Genomic DNA, 19,500 nt, shown 5'->3' with positions numbered 1-19,500 from the left:
CTGGCAGGGTTCTGGGATCTGTGTCATTACACACCTTCACACATGCCAAGTGGGCGCTGCTTACGCTGCTTGGTAGAAGACAGGTCATTCTCCCCCACTGTGCAATCCCATTACGGTCTGCCTGTCACTTCCTTTTGGGAAGCTGCCAGGATGGTATTAAAAGAATATATTACAGACTGGTATGTGCCAAGCTCTGGCTCATGAGGAACAAAGGCATGTGCACGTTGGTGTGTACACGCACGTTACCTGCAGAGCAAGGGCTGGAATGGATGCCCAGTTATTCAGCATTGATGAGGTGAGGTTGTTTCAGACACAGTGCTCCCTCCCTTGTGTGATGCATATGGCAGGTCACAAGTAGGTTAGGAGGTTTCATTTCAGAAAGATGGGACTTTCATAACTATTAGGAAGAAATCTCTGCCTCCTTCCACTCTCAGTAAATGCACAAAATCTCTATTTTTTCATCAGTGCTGCCTCAGTGCATCTGGAATTTGGGACAGTGGCTCACTATCAGTGCAGAACATGACACATATCTATAAAATGCTAATTTCCAAGGTGGATTATCATCATACTCTGATCCTCTTGGAACTTTAGTATGGATAGATTTCTGTGTTTTCTAGGCAGCTTGGTACAATTTCTAGGTACCTTGTTACACATTATTCAACAGAGATTTTCTGGGATTTTTTGTTAGATTCTATTTATGTTTTCCCTTGTCCATTATTTTCTGCTACATCAAGTTATTCCCTTATTCCTTTATTTGTTATGTTGTAAAGTTGTCATCCTACCTTTTATTTAGTCAGTTGTGTAAAGTCATTCAATTTCTTTATGGTAGTCAAAGAATTGCAATGACAGGAGACTCCTATCACAAACTTCCACATGTGCCTGCTCCTTCCAAAAAAGATCTCAGTGAAACCACACAGTGCAAAGACCTAAAAGAAGTAAAAATCATATTGGAGTAGGAAAAAGAACATGATACCATTAAAAGCATGGTCCTGAGACTCACTTAAGGATCTTTGTGGCTATCTGGAAAAGACCAGTAGAGCTGTAAACAAAGAGATATTATCTTTGCTTTATGTAAGCTTCTTTCAGGGAAAAAAAAACCAAACAGGTTTTCGGCATTTTTGCTAATAATTTTGGATTGTATCCAAGAAACATCTGACTCCATGGCCAATTTCTCCTTCTAAGTGTTTTGCTGTAGAAAATGTTGAGTAATGACTCAGTCCTGAGAGTTCAGCTGTGTTTAGCCTGGTACACTGAATGCTCTGCATGAAACTGTGCTTGCTGCTTCACAGAAAGTGTTGGCTAATAATGGCTTCACTTCTCTGCCATCCACTCCAAGGTCCTTCTAGCACAGACGAAATAGACTAATTTTGCCCTGAATATTCAACTTACTAAATTTTGATGACTCTGAACAAGGGTCAGGCCTGCAGAATTATTAAAGTCACTGTTGTTCAGAAATACACCAAATGACACACACAGCAGTTTTCTATCTCATATTGACCTGCATTTCCCTAGAAAATCAATGTGGTGTTATGACAGACAGAGAGGCAGGACACCGGCACCATACACATTTATTAGACTCATCATTTTGAAATGCTGCATAAATGATAGCAGCCATCCCCAATAAATCTCAACTAGCATATCATGGGCATGCCAATACTTGAGTAATGCTACTACTCAGAGGACAGGGGCTATTGAAACAGAACACACAATCCCTGAAAAATACAAGCATTGTTTTGCCCTGCCCACGTTTACTCCGGAAGTCACCATCCCCCGGGAGCTCAGGGTGAACTTTCAGTCAATCCTGAAAGGCTAAATCTGGAGGAACCACCCACACATGAACTAGATTGAACTGGAGCTTCACTCAGGACAGCCAGGCCTAAATTTGCTCAGGGAACCTGTCCTTGCTTTCCATGGCCATGGTTGGTCCCCTTCCAGGCAGCTGCGAACATGAGCACTGCCAACCCCACTGCAGCATCAGAGCCCACTTGTGAGCGTGTGCCTGAGCTCCGGCTCTGCTTTGCCACCTTCTTGTGGAGATGCACGTTAATCCTGCCGACATGGCTTGTAAAGAGCAGATACATTTACCTATTATTTAAATGGCAAAATCTTTTCTGCTCTACATCCCACTCCAGGTCTCCCACTCTTAATCAGTGTGGGAAGCATGGCACCAGATGGCCCTTTTGTGGCAGAAGGGAGATTTTGGGAACTCTCCCGTAGCTCGGGGCTGTGGTTCCAAGCAGCCATTAGGAGTGTTAGGGGTTGGTTTGGTCTCTCGGAAATTCCCGCAGGGCTCAGAAAAGGCAACACCTTTGCCAGGATCACAGCCATGTCACCCTGCAGCTGAGCACTGTCGTGGTCACCCAGGGGCTACAAATAGCATTTTATTCTCCAAGGCTCCTTCAGCTTCCCCAGCGCTTCAGCTATCCAGCTGAACTCCATCCATATTCTAATGAGGGGAAGGGCGGGGGAGAAAAAGCAGAGGGCAAAATGTTGCTGGGTTTGTTGTGCTTGAACCCGAGCCCACAGGGAGGGGCCGGCTGTGAGTGCGCAACTGCCCCCGGCGGCCGCTGCCCCGGGAGTCTCGCGAGATCCGGCGCGCCGTGCGCGCGGGGCGGGGGTGCTGCAGGGCGGGGAGGCGCCATCTTGTTCCTGTGCGAGGCGGCGGGGCCGGGCCGGGCCTGCGCTGAGGGAGCGCCCAGGGCAGCGCCCGCCGCCACCGCGGGGCCCGGCATGGACACCCACTACTACGGCGGGGAGCAGTCAGGTAGTGGAGCGGGGCGCAGGAGCCTCCGGGGAGGGCGTCGCGCACGGCAGGGCCCGCCGGGTTCGGGGGGACAGCGGTGGGGCCTTGGCCTGAGGGCAGCACGGCGTTAACTGCTTCAACAGTCCGGTGTCTGGGCAGTGCATCAGCCGCTGCCCCCGTGATATGCGAGGATTTGTGCGGGGGTGTCTGGGGTGGTGTGTTCGGACAGCCCCGTTTCCCTGCCCCGTTAGAGCGGGAGCCCGCCGGCTTCCTGTGCGGTTCCTTTAAACGCTGAGTTTTACTTTATTTTCTTTAATCTCGGAGTAGATGATGGAGGAGCTACTCCAGTGCAAGACGAGCGAGACTCAGGATCTGATGTGGAAGATGAAGGAAACGAACAACACTCTGGATCGGAGAATGGAAGTGTAGGGCACCATTCAGAGGTACTAAGGGAGCTTTATCTAGATTAAGTTTACCCTCTGAGTTCTTTTTTTGCTGTTGTTTAAAGTGGCATTCTCTCTTAACCAAGACATACGTGTTTATTCACTTCCTCTTAAGGGTTCCATCGGGCAGAACTTTTATTTCCATAAAAAAAGCGTTGGATAGTCTCTTGACAAGTATGTTGGCTTAGGGTTTTTGTTTGGTTTTTTTCCTTCTTAATTGTTTGATAGCACACACTGTTCTGAACTTGAGTAAGTTGTACTTGATTGGTCTCAGTTTCACAAAGATAAAATTTTGGAGTTTGAAACGGTAAGAGATGGATTACAAGGTATTTGAAGTGGTACCTGAAATTCTGCACAGTAATGTAAAACCACACACTTTGGAGGTGTAGGTTTCCTTGATGGAGAATAAATGCTTTCCCAGCTTCTATGTCAGATGGGGGCACTGACTCTTGAGTCTGCTTTGTGCTAGTTTTCACCTTGTCATTCACAAAGGAGCAGGTGTGCATGTGGAGCAGATTAAGGTTCCTGGATGGGACCTGTTTTTCCTCCGAAGTGATTCCCACTTGGAGAAGCATTTAGCATAGAAAGGCTTTGGTCTAAGGTTGTTTCTGGGGCAGAGTCACTTCATTTGTGGATTGACTGGACTAAGAAGAGATTATGGTAAAAGTGAAGGCTCCCTTTAGACTTCTAGGACAGTTTGGGAATTATTTTTTTTTAAAATTAATTAGAGATGTAATTTTTAATAATTGTTTGTGACTCAGAATAAAGTTACATTAGGTCTTCGTTGGAACAAATAATTTTGGTCTGTGAATTCAGGTCTTCTACCCAGAAGAGTTACGGAGAACTTTTTGATACTTATAAAAATTGAAATCAAAGCCTTTGTGTACTCTACAGTATTTTATGTAAAGATCAGGATTTACTCTTACTGGGTTTTCAGTGTTACACATTTTAGAAACTACTTAAAATGCGACAAAGGCTGATGTGAGTGAAGGCTTGACTCCACTATGGCATAACTTGCAATCCTTTCTTTTTATTCTTTTTTTTTCTCCCTGCCTTTACTGGATTCATACTTCCCTCAGAGTTACAAAGTGTATGAAGATTTTGTATTTTTATAAAATGAAAGTTCTTCCCATGTATTTGAATTTAATTGTAAAGCACATTTGGAATTTACTTTTTCTGAAAGGTGTTGGTATTTCCAAGGAAAGAAATAGATTTGGTGAGGCAGCATCTCTCATTGTGACAATTGTAGTTTCAGTGTGGTGGGAAACACATTTCTCAGCGTGGGAAAAGCAAGTATCTGGGGGGATTTAGAACTTCTTTTTTAATGAAAGAAAAGTGTGATCAGTGTGTGAAGTCATGATGCTGCTACAATGATATTAAACTTTTTCTGCTATGTCAGTGGTTTATGTTTGATCATCGGTTCTTACTTTTCTTCTCTGAGATTTTAATTTTACTTACTGTGGCAGGGAAGTTGACTGTTGTTTACATCTGCAGCATGGCCTCTTCCAATTTAGGTGAGCAGAAAGTACCAGTTATCGTTGTTAACTGGTCCTCTTCATATGCTGCATTATTTTAAAGACTTTGTTCTGTGATGGCAGTTGAATATTCCTTTATAGGTAAAATACTTCAGAAAGTAAATTAAAAGAAAAGAGCCAAGCTAAGCCAACTTTCTGACCAATACTAGATGTGAGCTGTCAAGGCTTAATGCTTTATTTGATTCAGCTCAAATCAAAATTGGAATATATTGTTTTGCTATAAAGTCTTAATTTTTCTTTCCCTCCATTGAGTTCACTTAGTACTCAAAAGGCCGTAATGTGGAGCAGCCTTCTCTGAAAGGAGTAGCTTTCAGTCATTTGTAATATTATTTACTCTAAATATTCTCTCATCCTCTTATTTTCTTCATCTTTAGGAGTATATGGGAGAAATGACACTCAAAGGTAATAAAACCTTTGAGACAGCCTAATCAGTTAAGTCTATTTAATTATTATTTTGTCTCTAATTTAGAACTCAGATATAAAGAGCTAAAGTTTTAAAATTTCAAACTTTTCTTTCAGGTTCTTAACTTTAAAGAAAAGGGGAATCCTGAGGAATTACTTATGTAGGTCTCAGGTATGTGGGTTTTTCTTTTCCACAATTCTTTTCTGGCTTTCCTTCCCCCAATCCCACTTTATCTATAAATGTTCTCCTTGATGTCCTTACTGATTCTGCTTTAGACAATTAGAATTAGTTTTAGTACAGTAATGAATCTGAAATCATGTTTACAGTGTTTGTCCAAGTCAGGCTTATACAGAAATCTGTAATAATTTATTTCTTACACTTCCACCAAGTTGCTGCTGTTTCATGAATTAAGTTGTAGTTAAACTGTGACTGTTAACAAATACAAATATGGGACACTTCTGAAAAAAAGGAGGAACTTGCTGATCTGCCCATGATGGTTGTGTAGGTCTTAGTTTAACACTCATCTTTCATGAGATTGTAGTGGATGGGTTCAGTTTTGTTGGAGTTACTGAATTATTGAAGAAGTAACTCTTAAAAGTAGCTGCATGTTGATCCAATAAACTGCTTGGTAGCTGTAATTTTTATGTAGAAGTGTAACACTGTAAATTTGATTTTGATATATTCCTTATTTTATACTGTACTAAAGCCTCATGTTACAGAACTTTTTCATTAAAAAAAAAATTAAGGACATCTCAATTAAAATGTTTATAGATAAAGAGGAGGAAGAAAAGAAAGCAAAGGAATTAGAGAAAAATGCAGTAGCAATTACCTGAGACCTACGCAGTTTTGAGGATGTCTGATCTTTCAGTCAAGCACTTGGAAAAGGAAAACTAAAAAACTCAAAAATTAAATCTTTCTTTTCTTTGAAAACAGTTTTTTAGAGATAAACTAATAAAAAGGGAAGGTGAGGACTATCAAACATATCCAGCAGCTTTTTGTCATTTATTGGGAAGTTGATCACTTTTTATATCAATTATATTCCAGAACACGCAGATTCATTAATTGCATGCAGAAGCCTTTTGTGCTGCGGGCAGGTCCTTCCCAGTGCAGGGTGTCAGCTCTGCTGCAGAAGGTGCATTGTGATGCTGGTGGGGGGCTCTGGGACAGTGCTGCACTCACTGACACAGACACTGACACAGTGGAGCTGTCTGGCTCAGCTTTCCACACTGGGCTAGAGGAGGTGCTGCCTCTGTGTGCCCAGGGTGTGCAGGGACACCTGTGCTGCTGGGGGGGCTGCTGCTTCAGGTGGGCACACTGCAGCAGTTGAGCTGCTGTGACCACTGGGTGAGTCTTCCAGCTGTGGGTCTGCTCTCCCTCACCAAACATCTTCATTCTCAGGAGTGATTGTTTGCAGTAACAGATTAAAGGTTCAGGGTCTTGTAAAAATCTTCAGCAGTAATGCTTTGTAATTATAGTGTCTTCTCACCAAGCTTTTGCATAAGTTCTTTGTAATTTAGTGGTTAATTTTGAACCAGTGCATATATAACCTAGAGACACACTTCTGACCTTAGAAATACTAAGAATCATTACTGATTCTAGTTGCTTCTTATTTTTGTTTATTTGTTCACCAAATAATGTCTAAACCGGAAGCTGGGAAGATGATGGTCCTGATATCTTAAAGAGGAGTATTTTTATTAATTTCCTTGGGTTTGTTTAGCAAAATCCTTTTATTACTGCTAATATAATTATCAGTACTATGCAGCATTCACCATCTGACATTAAGAGAAGACAGACAAACCCACGAAATTAAAATGGTAGAAAAACAAGGATTATAATAAAATAATTTTTGTTACTATAGATACCAATTTGATTTCAGCGTTTCTCAACAACCTTACCTGTAACTGCTGTGGAATCTGCTTTCTGTTCTGTTTCCAGCTGCAGTTTTCTTTCGTCTAAAGTAATATGGCCAGGGAAGATCCATTACATAGACCTGTGATTGGTTTATGTGGAACATACTAGGCAGGAGAGGGGCAATCAAAGTGATTTTTTGGTAAGGGAAAAAAACAGTAACAAGCTGAGAGTAGTTGAGTGTACATCCTCAATTCTGTCACTTCCTAATATTAATGTTTAATGCTTTAAATTCCAGATTCAGGTTTTAACAGAACAATGTTTCCTTTCTGTGAGGAGAAATGAGAATTACTGGCTACAAAAGATTCAAAAGATGCATCACTGAAACAGAAACAAGCAACAGAGATAAAACAACTCAGATTGTCACAGCAGCTATTTGTAGTTAGCATTAAGAAACATGGAAATAGTGAAGTAGAATTTGAAGTGCATGTTTTAAAATTGCATGGTCATGGGGTTTATCTTCATTGTTCAGTTACTTTGTTAGTCATTCTGCAGTAATTTAGAAGATCTTTATCAAGTGCTACCAAAGGAATAAGTACATAAAGTCCAAAGTCTTAAAAAGCAATGTTCTTTGCCACTTAGAATAATTATGGAGGAAGTAGTTCCTAAAAGCATTTAAAATTAATTTTATTTAAAACTCTTCCTGCCTCATGCATTTTAAAGATGGATAGTATTCTGTGTTGTAGGTACTACACCTACTTTTTCTATGCCTCTGAATGTGGGAGTAGAATGAGTACAGAAAATAAAAATATATAGTCTGTTTCCAAGGAAATCGAACTGCAGAAAAAGAGATTTGGAAACTTCAGGACATATAGGTCTTAAAACATCTCCTAGGACAATAAATACTCAGTTTGCAAGTAGAAGTTTATAGCTGAGACAAAATGACTGAGGAAAGCCTTACTGAGGCTTTGAGTTGAGTATGGAAAAGAGAAGTTCTTTGTACAATGTTGTTTACAGCTGAAAAGGGTATTATGGTGACAGTAGCTGTGAGAACTGAATTAATGGAATGAGTGTTCAAGAATCTAATTTCATATTTTCAGGTAAACACAATTGAGATTTTTTTTCCATGTAGAAATTAGATGATAGAAAGATAAAAGATGATGCTGTCAGTAATTATAGTTAGCAAGTTGGCTTGCGAGTGGTTCTTTTAAAAACAGCTGTGGCTCAGCATTTTTTGCTGTGTGGAAAAGTCAAAGAATTGTTTCAGTTCTAACATTGTCAGGTGGGTGTGTGTTTGTGCATGAATTATATTGGGTGTCTAGATAAGTATGGGAGCTGTCAGCTTAGGGGAGAGAATTGTTGAATCTGTTCTTGCACATAGAAACACAAAACTTGTTAACAATAGTACCCTGAAATGACACTCAAAGGTAATAAAACCTTTGAGACAGGTAATAAAACCTTTATGTCTGACTAAAACTTTATTCTTGTTTTTTGCTAGGCTTTTGGTCTTGAGTTGTTCTTAAATAGGCTTCCTGGACAAAGAAGGAGCAGGTGCTATCTTCATTTGAGCAGAATGCATGTGCTCTTTCAGTAAGATGTATTTCACACAAAAAACATCTGCTTGAGGTCTTCAGGAAAATAAAATGACAAATGCAAGATATTCTTTTCTTGCTTTTTTACTGGGAACTTCAGCTAAACCACTTTGAAGGCCTGACCTATTAAAATAAGTACTAAGCCTTTACCCTTGAGTAACTGGACCCTTCTTAGACGTGCTTATTTAAGTGTTCTATGAATTCCGTTACCGTTTCCAAAATACCATGGAGCTGCAGGATGGACATACTTCCGTTGATCTCTTAATACTTTTTTTGATGTGAAGTATTAATAGTCTTTTGATGCAAATTGTCTAATTATTTCTACATAGAAATTATTTCAGTTTGCAGCACCTTGGGTAATCAAATTGGAGGAAGGACAAGCAAAAATTCATAACATTTTTTTCTTTACTTTTTTCTTTACTTTTTTGCTTAGTTGTCTGAGATTATTTTTCTGTTTCAGAATGAACACAGTGGTGGAGAAGATGATGGGCAAATTGGAGAGCCTCATATGACAGACTCTGAAAATGAAGATATCCCAAGGCAAAAAGAAAGTGACTCAGATAATGAGGAGCCCCCAAATCACAATGTAAGTGATTCAGAAAATGAAGCAACTCATGGAGGAAAAGACAGTGATTCTGATACTGAGGATCATCCAAACCGACATTTAAGTGACTCTGAAAACGAAGAGGCTTTAAATCATCGAGCGAGTGACTCTGACAATGGAGACCCTCCAAGGGATCACAGCAGTGATTTTGAAAACGAGGAATCCCACAAACAGCCAGCCAGCGACTCTGAGAGCGAGGAGCTCCAGAAGCAGCCAGCCAGTGACTCTGAGAGTGAGGAACTCCAGAAGCAGCCAGCCAGTGACTCTGAGAGCGAGGAACTCCAGAAGCAGCCAGCCAGTGACTCTGAGAGCGAGGAACTCCAGAAGCAGCCAGCCAGCGACTCGGAGAGTGAGGAGCTTCAGAAGCAGCCAGCCAGTGACTCGGAGAGCGAGGATGTGTCCAGACACAAGCAGATAGAGTCTGAAGATAGTGATGGGGAGGACAGGAAAGAAAAGGTGCAGAATGACTCTCATCATTCAGATAATGAACATGTAAGGAAAGGATTTCAGGGCTCTGACAGTGAAGACGAAGCTCCTAAGAGACGTAAAATATCAGACAGTGATGAAGATGAGAAAGAGGAAGAAAAGACGGTGAAGAGGAAAACAGCCATCCTTTCTGATAGTGAGGATGACAGTGAGAAAACACGTAAGAAACTATACTGTGAAAGCGTGCTTTGGCAGGCAGTGGTGTGAAAGTTAAATCATTACTTTTATGTGAATAAAGCTTCTAAGGAAAGAAACCATAAATCAGACTTGGTTTTGGAGCAGAACTGCATTTGTAGAGGCTGTTCTGACTGTTTTGCTGTGTGAATGTGTATCTAGTACTGAAGAGTAATAAGCAATCTGACAGAAGACTGTAGGGATCTAAGTGGCATCTGTTGACATGGTAGTTTGTTATTTTACTACTTTGTTGCTGTTTCTCTAGTAATTTTTTCCTGTGTGTTTTTTTTTCATATACTGGGGGTGAGAGATTTGAAATTACAATTTTTTTGTGGATAGATGGTGGTGTATGGAAGCTCCAGTTGCTGATTGAATAAAACACTTCAGAATGGATATGCTTTTTAAGAAATGACAATAGTCTGGTGTAGAAAGACTAGTCAGAATAATTAGAAAGTAACAGTTGTCCCCTCTTGTTACTGGGACATGTAGTAATGCTCCTTTCTGCTGGCAGCTGCAAAAAAGGTACGAATCCTTTCCGATGTTGAAGAATCGGATAGTGACGCTGCTTCAGAGAAATCTGACAAAAGGAAGAAAAATGTTGTATCCGATAGTGAGGAGGAGGAAGAAGAAGGAAAAGACAATGCTGAGAAGAAAAAAGGGAAAGATCTGTTTGGCAGTGACAGTGAATCTGGAAATGAACAAGAGTAAGTGCGAAAGAATATGAATTCTTTCGGGGTTGCAGACAGTGGGAGTGATGCTGAATGGAAAACAGATAAATCCCAACTAGAGAATTACTGTTCACCTTCATTGGTGGCATGAAGAGAAAGGTCAGTAGAAGGAGACAGAACAAAAGGGACATCTTTACGCAGTCATCAGAGATTTTGTAGAAAAGGTACATCTCATTGTAGTCCAAACAGATAAATGTTGCTGTTACTTTCACAGGAACCTGATTGCAGATATATTTGGAGAATCTGGTGATGAGGAAGAGGAAGAATTTACGGTAAGTGTTACTGTGGATGTCTCCTGTTGACTTGCTAGATCTGAAGATAATGCGTATGTTGCATCAGGTCAGTTTTGTTATCTGCCAGACTCACTGAGATAGCCTTTGGGTTGAATAACATTTACAGCTCATCTTTTGGGAGAGTTGTTGGTGGGACACTAGTCACAGGGGGAATTAAAAAGACTGTTCATCTTTCTAGATCCTCTGAAGCTTTTTTAGTGTCAGGTACCTGAGTAGATGCTCAATCCTGATCCATTCACTGATTTGCACTATCTGTACTCATCAGGGTTTTAACCAAGAGGATTTGGAGGAGGAGAAAGGTGATGGAGACATGAAGGAGACAGCAGATGAATCAGACTCTGATGATAACATCAAAAGAGGGAAGCAGTAAGTCATTGTGTTAGCTATTCCTTTCTTAATGCCAGATTTTGGTGAAAGGGCATTATGGACACTGGATATTACAGGTGTGCACATGTTGAGTATTAAAAATGCAGGGTCTGAGGGTGTCTGGGAGCCATTGCTAGTCCTGCATACTGAGGATAATTAATTATCTCACAGGGACCTTGAGAGACAGTGTGTGTACACTACAAAAACACAAAACTATTTCCTACCAGGGACCATCAGCTAATCCTGTGGTTGTTTCAGCATGGACTTCATGTCAGATTTTGACATGATGCTGCAGCGGAAGAAGAGCATGAGCGGCAAGCGCAGGCGGAACCGCGATGGGGGAACTTTCATCAGTGACGCAGATGATGTGGTCAGTGCCATGATTGTGAAGATGAATGAAGCTGCTGAGGTGAGTTTTCCAGGCTCCAAAGGCACCTTAAAATTCAGTTCCTTCTATGGGAAAACAGTGTGATTAGTAAGATACAAAAATCTGGCTTGTATTCAGCAAGAGTAATCTGTACACAATGGAAAGCTTCTAATGTCTATATAACCATTTATATGTTAGTTTGCTCTTCTAAATGAAAACATTTATTCTGTTGAAATCTTATTAAAATACTAATTTTGAAAATGAAAATTAGTTCAATTGCTGAACTTCAATCAGTTGTGATTAACTTCTATAAAAAGGGATATATAGGTGCTCTATAAACTACCTAGAAGTATGTTAAATACTGAGAAATGGACTGTGCTTTAATTTCATTGTAGTGTTACTAGCATGTGTCATACTTTGGTACTTGTTCCTGTGAAGAGCCCTTTTCCAAACTGTTTGAATGACAGTGCTTTGGTAATGATGTCAGAGTAACAGATTCATGGGACCTTCTGTCTTGGCAGCCTGCCTTTTTCTCGGAAAAAGGTTTAATATGTTACTGTGGAAGTTTTTTTTGGGCCTTGCCTTTTGTCAGGTGTCATCTGTTTTGTTGGAGTAGTAATGAAATTAATAAACATCACAGTGAAACACATTACAACCAATTGAGGGATATACAGGTCTTTAGAAAGAGGAGCTTTACAAATAGCAACAATAAAAAAACCTTCCTAAGAACAAGATCAGAAGTATAATGAGTTCAGAAAGATGGGGAGAGTGAGAATGCAGTCTGGAAGTCAACTGAAACTTATTGGGCTTGTCATGAAAGGAAAGCCTTTCTCAAACAAGATGATAGCCAGATGTTTTGAATGAACTGTTAAATTTTGAAATACAGGGGCAGGAAGAGGAAAACGATGCATTGGAAGATATCTCCTCCCTTGCAATAAAACAAACATTGCACTGAAAGAGCCTTCAGTGGATTAGGACGAGCAGAAAGGAATAACCATAGCTAGACAGAAATCTGTGGATTGCAATGGGTGCTTTTGATATGGGAAACAAGGACTGAACAGTGACAGTCAGGCCTTGGATGAAAGTAATTTTGAAATGACAGAGTTGAAAATACATGTTCTCCCTTCCCATTTTTCTGCTTAGCAGCTTTGTATTTCAGGTGAGGCTTTACTAATGAAGTGTTATCTATTCACAGTATAGAGGACGTTCAGTTACTGTAGTCAATCTAAGTTATGAACTGGAAAAAAAATGTAAATTTAGGAGCACTCCACTAATGTGATGCTTTTGTGGGAAATACTGACTAAAGTGATTCCCCTTTTCTCAGAGAAAGCATAATTGTTTGTGAGCTTTGGAGCAGGGGACAAAATTAGTGTAATCCCACCAAAGTTGCACTTTTAGTTTTATAGACTTTCTTGTAAAGTGTTTCAAAGAATGGGAATTGCTCATTTCTTTCTTTGACTACCTCTTGTTGATTCTTCAACTCTACAGGAGGATCGTCAGCTGAATACACAAAAGAAACCAGCACTAAAGAAATTAACTTTGTTACCAACTGTAGTCATGCATCTTAAAAAGTGAGTTGTCATTCTTCCAGTTAACTGTAACCTTGGGAAATAGTCAGAATTCATAAGATTTCATGGAGTTACAGTACAGCTGCACTGAACATGCAGTGCAACACTTTTTATTCCAAGTAAATGCTGAAGCTAGGTGACCTCAAAAACCTAAAATTATATGTAATTTTCTCTCTTAATTTAATGTGAAACAAACTCAAATGTGCTATTTTCCTGAAGGAACATCACATCTAAAGATTTTGCTGTATTTCATGACTTTCGGGCTTCTCTTTAAACCATTTAGGCAGGACCTCAAAGAAACTTTCATCGATAGTGGTGTTATGTCTGCCATCAAAGAGTGGCTTTCTCCTCTTCCTGACCGAAGTCTGCCAGCACTAAAGATAAGAGAGGAGCTTCTGAAGATTCTGCAAGAGGTTTGGAACTGATATTTAACCACATTTGATTTGGGGTTTCTCCACAGTTTTACAGTCATATGTTTTAGGGAAATGTGAGGTGATAAATGAACTGCAGCTGCTACTAATGGGCTGTGCAGTGAAACACAAGGAAGTAACCTGCACAACAGATGTGCCTGTGTAAAAGAATTTAGATTATTCTTAAACAGGCTCTGCCTGCCTGTTTTAGGTTTATATCCAAATTTAAGTGATGAGTTACTTACTGTGCATCCCTGAATTTTCTTCCTTTGTGTGGTCCCTTCTCTTTTCTGTTCTGTGAAAGTGTGCAGTGCACAAGAAGGCCCCTCACATTCAGTGTAGGCTTTCAGTGTCTGTGGCTAAAGTGATTGCTTGAGTGTCTGCCATGTAAGTTTTTATCTTTCAAGAATGAATGATTTGAAGGCAGTAGCATGGTTTTGGGGTAATATAAGCTAAAGAGCATTTGGAGCAAAAAGTTCTAGAAAGCTACCTAATTTTGTGTATAAACCCAAGAATGTTATGGCAAATTTCTAGATTTAGGTGTTTGATACCTTAAACAATTCCTAGTGGGACAATGAAAATATTAATTTTTCCAAGCTGATTTAAGTGACGGGTGAGTTTTGATGTTTTTGCAAATTTCAGTGACGCCATTAATGTTCAGACATAATTTATTGCTGTTTTCTGACTTTTTTTCTTCAGCTGCCCAGTGTGAGCCAAGAGACCCTGAAGCACAGCGGCATTGGACGGGCTGTGATGTACCTGTACAAACACCCCAAGGAGTCGAGACCAAACAAGGACATGGCTGGGAAGCTGATCAGTACGTACACCTGCCTGTGCCTTGTCTGAGATTCCACTGATGATGAATGGAACTTCTGCATCAGTTTCTGATGCACTACTGCTGTCTGTAGTATAGATTCTGCAATGTAGGAACCTCACTCATCTGTTTCATAACTTTATAGAGCTCTTAACAAACACTGTTACATTAACTTCTGCAATGCACCTGTTTCATTGTCTTAAACCAGAGGATGGCATTTTTGTTTTGCCTCAGTTCTCTCTTGGCTCATTGTCCACATCTTGTGTATATGCTGCAAAGACAGGAAGGTGCTGCCAGAGGTTTGTTTCATGGACTTCAGAGAGAACTTGGCTGACTGAATGTTTACTACTCAACCAGCTGAACTCCATGTGGAGTGCATTCCATCCAGAATGGCTGCAGATTGATGATAAACTTAAGTTCTTTAGGAACTTTTCTGCATACTTATAAGATAGCATCCCTGGGTTGTGAAGAAGCTCCTGACACTGACAGCTTGGAGATGTTCTAAAAGAGCAGGCAAAACAAAGAGACTTTGGGGATGAAAGCTCTTGCTATCTGTTCACAAGGCTGTTTTTCCATTAAATACTAAGGGCTCAAAAATCATTTGGTTGAAAGGAAACGTAAATACTTGCCACAAACTTTCAAAAGCTGTACTTGATCACCAGAGTGGTTTGAGAGAAACAAAGGCCTGGTCATCATTAACTAATCATGTTTTTAATAGATGAATGGTCTCGACCCATCTTCGGCCTTACCTCAAACTACAAAGGCATGACCAGAGAAGAGAGGGAGCAAAGAGATTTGGAGCAGATGCCTCATCGAAGGAAAATGAGCAGGTAGGAGTAGCAGGCAGAAACATTAAATCAGTCTAAGACTCCATCAAGAAACCAAGTAGTGTGTGAATACTAAAGGAAATAAAAGGGTAGTAAGTTAGGGTTTCTTTTCTTTTAACATACTTGATGGTCTTTTAATTTTTTTTCCCTGTGTATAAATGCTTGTAAATATTTATTTTTCTTGCAGCTCTGGTGGTCAGACTCCCCGAAGGGACCTGGAGAAAGTGTTAACAGGAGAAGAAAAGTAGGTTGGATTTTTTATTGGTTTTATTTTATTTTCTGTGAAGTATATTAGTGGCACTACCACTGTGGAACTTGTGTAGAGGTTTTAGAGGCAGTGGTATGCAGTGTGTTTCAGAGGAGAGCACACTGGGTGCTTTTACTTCTTTCTGGATAAGATTTGTCCGTAAGTCACATCCTTTTTTTCCACAGGGCTCTCAGGCCCGGGGACCCTGGGTTCTGTGCCCGTGCGAGGGTGCCAATGCCCTCCAACAAAGACTACGTGGTCAGGCCCAAGTGGAACGTGGAGATGGAGTCCTCCAGGGTAAGCACTGGCAATGTCCTGGCGACTGTTCCTGAGCCTGGGATTCTGTCACCATATCACCATGGTTACTGCACAGGAGGGTAGTTCTTTTAAGGGGCACTTGTAGTGAGTGTGAACAGTAAACTCTACAGTAAGTAGGTGCTCTAAGCTCATCACATGTTTTCACAGGAAAACATCTCTGACCAAAAAAGAGATTTTTGAGTTAACTTTTCTAGAATTTTTCTCTCAGGTGAGAATCTCATTACAGGCCTCTTGCTCTAAAACATATTGAGCTAAGGGTGCAGTTCAGTACCTGTGTCACTGCACTGATGCTTTTATACTTCTCCCAGCTTTTGTATCATGTTCTGATAATATTCCAGTTTGGGAAACCTCTGAGATTTTGGTAAATGTGAACAGCTTCAGTGGAGGCCTTTGTGTTGCTTTGTCTTCATCCATCTGCTCATACAATTTCATTTAAAAGGGGTATATGTGGTAGCATATGTGTAAGTGGAAGAAGTAACAATTGCTGTGCTGTCTGCTGTTCTTTCTCCTTCTGTCCATTAATTGAGATGTTGTTTCTAGCCCGGGACTATTAAGAGAGGTATTAGTCGCTTGGAAAAGCACAAGAGACGGTTTGCTGAACAGAAACGACTCAGCAAAGTGCATCGGGCCATCAAGTTCAGCATTGAAGGCAACAGGATGCCCCTGTAGCCATACCACTGCCTTCCCAAGTTGGAGAGGTATCCCTTGAGGGAGGTGTGAACAGTGCATGTGCTCCAGCTGTTGGCAGTTTGCACATGCAGGACAGGAGTGTGTACACCCTAACTTCAACCTGGAAAACTCTCCTTGAATTCTCTCGTGTCTGTACTGTGACCTACAAGGGAACTTGTACAGGAGAAAACAGGCTCTAGCACATAACATCTGCCATGGCTCCTGCCTGCACAGCTTCAGGGTACCAAATGACAGGAATTCAGTGAAAATACCTGTGCTCAAAACCAGCTTTGCACCACCTGTGGTTTTGAATGCTGTTTTGACACAATTAGGTTTTCCAGATTCACCTGAAGCGACACATGGGAATTCTTAGCCCTTGGTACAGGACCTCATGTCACTGCATGCTGGCGTCTGTGGCTGACCTCTGACTGGGGCACAGTGAGGTGTTTTTCACACCTGCTCGTTCAAGGAAGTAGAATGATGTGAGACAATAGGGATGGTTGATGGGAGCTACAGAATGAGACCAGGGGGAGAAGAATCCTCTGCTCTGAGTGTGGGCTGGGAGAACCTACATCAATGTGGAATTGTTTTGGCAATTCCTGGTCTGAATTTCAGTGCTGTGAGCAGGGCTGCCACAAGCTAACAGTGACAGGAAGAGGTGAGCACAAGTCATAGATAACTGTTGAGTTCATATTAAGCTTCATATTTATTTGTTTTTAAAAAGATATTTTCTTAAACATCACTGTGAAATTTTAGCTGTAATTTCAATGAATAGTGAACAGATTTATGAATAAAGCTTATTTGAAATCAGCATGTCAGGAGCACCTTCCTTAGCCATGGGAACAAGTTTCTAATGGATGTGTTTTTCAGATACTAAGTAGCATGTGTTTCAATATCACTGTTTCTCCCAAACTTAAAGGTGTCATGTTTCCATCACTTACTGTTTCTGTTGTCTAGTTAAGGAAAACTGCCTTTTAGGAAGCACTGGCTATGGCTTGGAAGGTCCTTGCTGTTTGTCTTCAGTGGTGTTTCAGCACACCATCACTGTATTAATCTGTGCAGAATAACTGTTGCGCCACCTGGTTTTCATTTGCAATTCAAATACAGAGATGAAATGCAATAACTTGCACTAGCTTGTGTGGTCAGCTTAGACATTTCTTTTTGCTACCCCCTACACTGCCTTTGTTCAGTAATCCCTTGCTTTCTAAATACTAATCCCTGACCTTTAAAATAAATGGCAGTGTGGAATTGATGTGTCAGCCTTAGTCACAGTGTATCTGTGTCTAACCCCCCTGCAGGAAATCCAGAGTGGTGACACTGGTGCACTGTGGTTCTGACATAGCTCCAGCCAATAGATATAAAACTTCCAAAGGGTATCCAGCTATACAGTGATTGCCCCTGCACTGTGATGGCTGTGAGTGCCACTGCCTCCAGCTGGGTCCTGAGGGGGAAGCATTTTCCCCTTGTGGGAAGAGAACAGACAGGCCAGCTGGGCCCAGTGGCTCCCCCAGCTCCTTGCCCAGATGCAACCTCGCATGTGCCACTTGCCTTGGACCTCTGGGGCGTCTGCTTTTTTTCAGTAGTAATTATTAGTTTTATTTTTTAAGTTCCAGGGGACCTCTAAGAAAGGGGTGAGTCGACTGGACAAACAGATGCGGAAATTCACTGATATCAGGAAAAAAAGCAGATCGGCCCATGCAGTGAAAATCAGCATTGAGGGCAATAAGATGCCATTGTGACCCTTCACAGAATGCCCCATGAGCTCTGCTGTAAGACAATACACCCACAGACTCTTTGGAGACCTTTAAATTTTTTAACTTGTTTGGGGTGGGTTTGGTTTTTTAGTTTGTTTTTTAAGTGAATCCTTGAATTGTTGATTCAGGTTCTGGTAGAAGATGTTGTCTGAGGACTGTGAATATGGGGACTCCTTTCTCCTGATTGTATTTAAACTGGCCCTGTCGTTTCGTTTGTACAGATCATGTATTTGTTGTATTGCAACACTTTAAAAAATAAAACATCTTCTGGGTTTTTTTTGGGAGGGGACTGCCTGTTTATTGCTCAGATGAAGGGTATGCACACACCACCTGGGATGTGGAAAAACAAATGGGTTAATTTTTTGTTCAACTTTGCTCATTTTCTCTTTAGTCATTGCTTTATTAATCAGTTATATCTTTGGAGATCTGCATCTATTGCTTTTGATTTAGAAATATTGATCATCTTCCATGCAAAGGATTTTGTGTTCATGAAGACTAACGTGAAGTTCAGGAGAAAGCTAGCAGGCTGACCATTAAAAATTCCAGCAGCTTCTAGCTAAAATGTCACTGTACCTTACCAGTGACTTTGTAAAAGTCTGTTTTACTAGTGGGAAAGAGAACATTCTTGTGTTAGGGGGGATAATGCTGTTTCTTTGTTCTTGCTGCTACAGACTGACAACAGAATAACATCTAATACTCTGTGGCTTCTTTGTCTTTACCTCTGAAAATGGGTCTCTTCTGAGCTTGCCTCCAAGAAGAGGACTGACTCTTCTTGCACAGGTAATTGGCAGTTGGCATTTTTTCATTAAGAAAAGTCACCTTTGTGCTGGAGGAGCAGAGCCTCCGTAATTCTGGGAATCCTGGTGTTGGCTGAGTTACTGCTGGCACCAGTCATGGAGAGACCGCAACTGTGTGTAGAGGTCACATGTTAAATTTGTCCCTGTGAGTGGAGGGAATGCTGGGGCACCAGCTTGAATCAAGGAGGGCACCTGTGCTGGCTAGGGAACTACAGATCTGCTCCTGCTTTTTCCAGGTATGTGTATAATGCAGTAGCCACTTCAGGTGTGTGGTTTTTAATATGCTGAGCCCTTCAGGGTTTATGGTATTGGGGTTTTTTTAGGTTTAATTAATTTCTTGAAAGCCAAGACATTCTTTACTGCCATAGTGGCAGATGAAACTGTGAAAAATAAGTCAACTGTGTAGAGCTGTTCAGAGCCAGAGGCTGTTTGGGCTGGAAGGTTCAGGAATTAGAACAAATTCTTTCGTCCCCCCACATTTTTTGTAGTCCTAGTGCTACAGTCTGGTCATACT

At 41.0% G+C, this 19,500-nt stretch overlaps 1 protein-coding gene across 5 annotated transcripts; it reads left to right on the top strand.

Moving 5' to 3' along the window:
* Positions 1-2,631: 2,631 nt before the first annotated feature.
* On the top strand, positions 2,632-18,473 carry IWS1 (interacts with SUPT6H, CTD assembly factor 1). Of its 5 annotated transcripts, XM_015637265.3 has the most exons (16): positions 2,673-2,764; positions 3,071-3,186; positions 5,096-5,152; positions 5,241-5,295; positions 9,025-9,814; positions 10,340-10,532; positions 10,771-10,828; positions 11,115-11,215; positions 11,474-11,624; positions 13,071-13,153; positions 13,434-13,563; positions 14,260-14,377; positions 15,093-15,204; positions 15,389-15,445; positions 15,634-15,745; positions 18,043-18,473. In XM_015637265.3, the coding sequence occupies exons 5-16, from the start codon at positions 9,073-9,075 to the stop codon at positions 18,172-18,174; spliced, it is 1,989 nt and encodes a 662-aa protein (XP_015492751.1). In that variant the 5' UTR covers positions 2,673-2,764; positions 3,071-3,186; positions 5,096-5,152; positions 5,241-5,295; positions 9,025-9,072; the 3' UTR covers positions 18,175-18,473. The 5 variants fall into 5 exon arrangements, with proteins under 5 accessions (XP_015492750.1, XP_015492749.1, XP_015492747.1 ...); XM_015637264.3 differs by lacking the exons at positions 5,096-5,152; positions 5,241-5,295 and adding an exon at positions 16,307-16,464 and having other exon boundaries at positions 2,632-2,764; XM_015637263.3 differs by lacking the exons at positions 5,096-5,152; positions 5,241-5,295; positions 18,043-18,473 and adding an exon at positions 16,307-16,993 and having other exon boundaries at positions 2,632-2,764.
* Positions 18,474-19,500: the final 1,027 nt, after the last annotated feature.

The sequence above is a fragment of the Parus major genome, chromosome 9, assembly GCF_001522545.3.
Source record: "Parus major isolate Abel chromosome 9, Parus_major1.1, whole genome shotgun sequence".
Taxonomy (NCBI): domain Eukaryota; kingdom Metazoa; phylum Chordata; class Aves; order Passeriformes; family Paridae; genus Parus; species Parus major.
The sequence above is the reverse complement of the archived record's forward strand: the minus strand, read 5'-3'. Positions and strand labels throughout refer to the sequence as shown.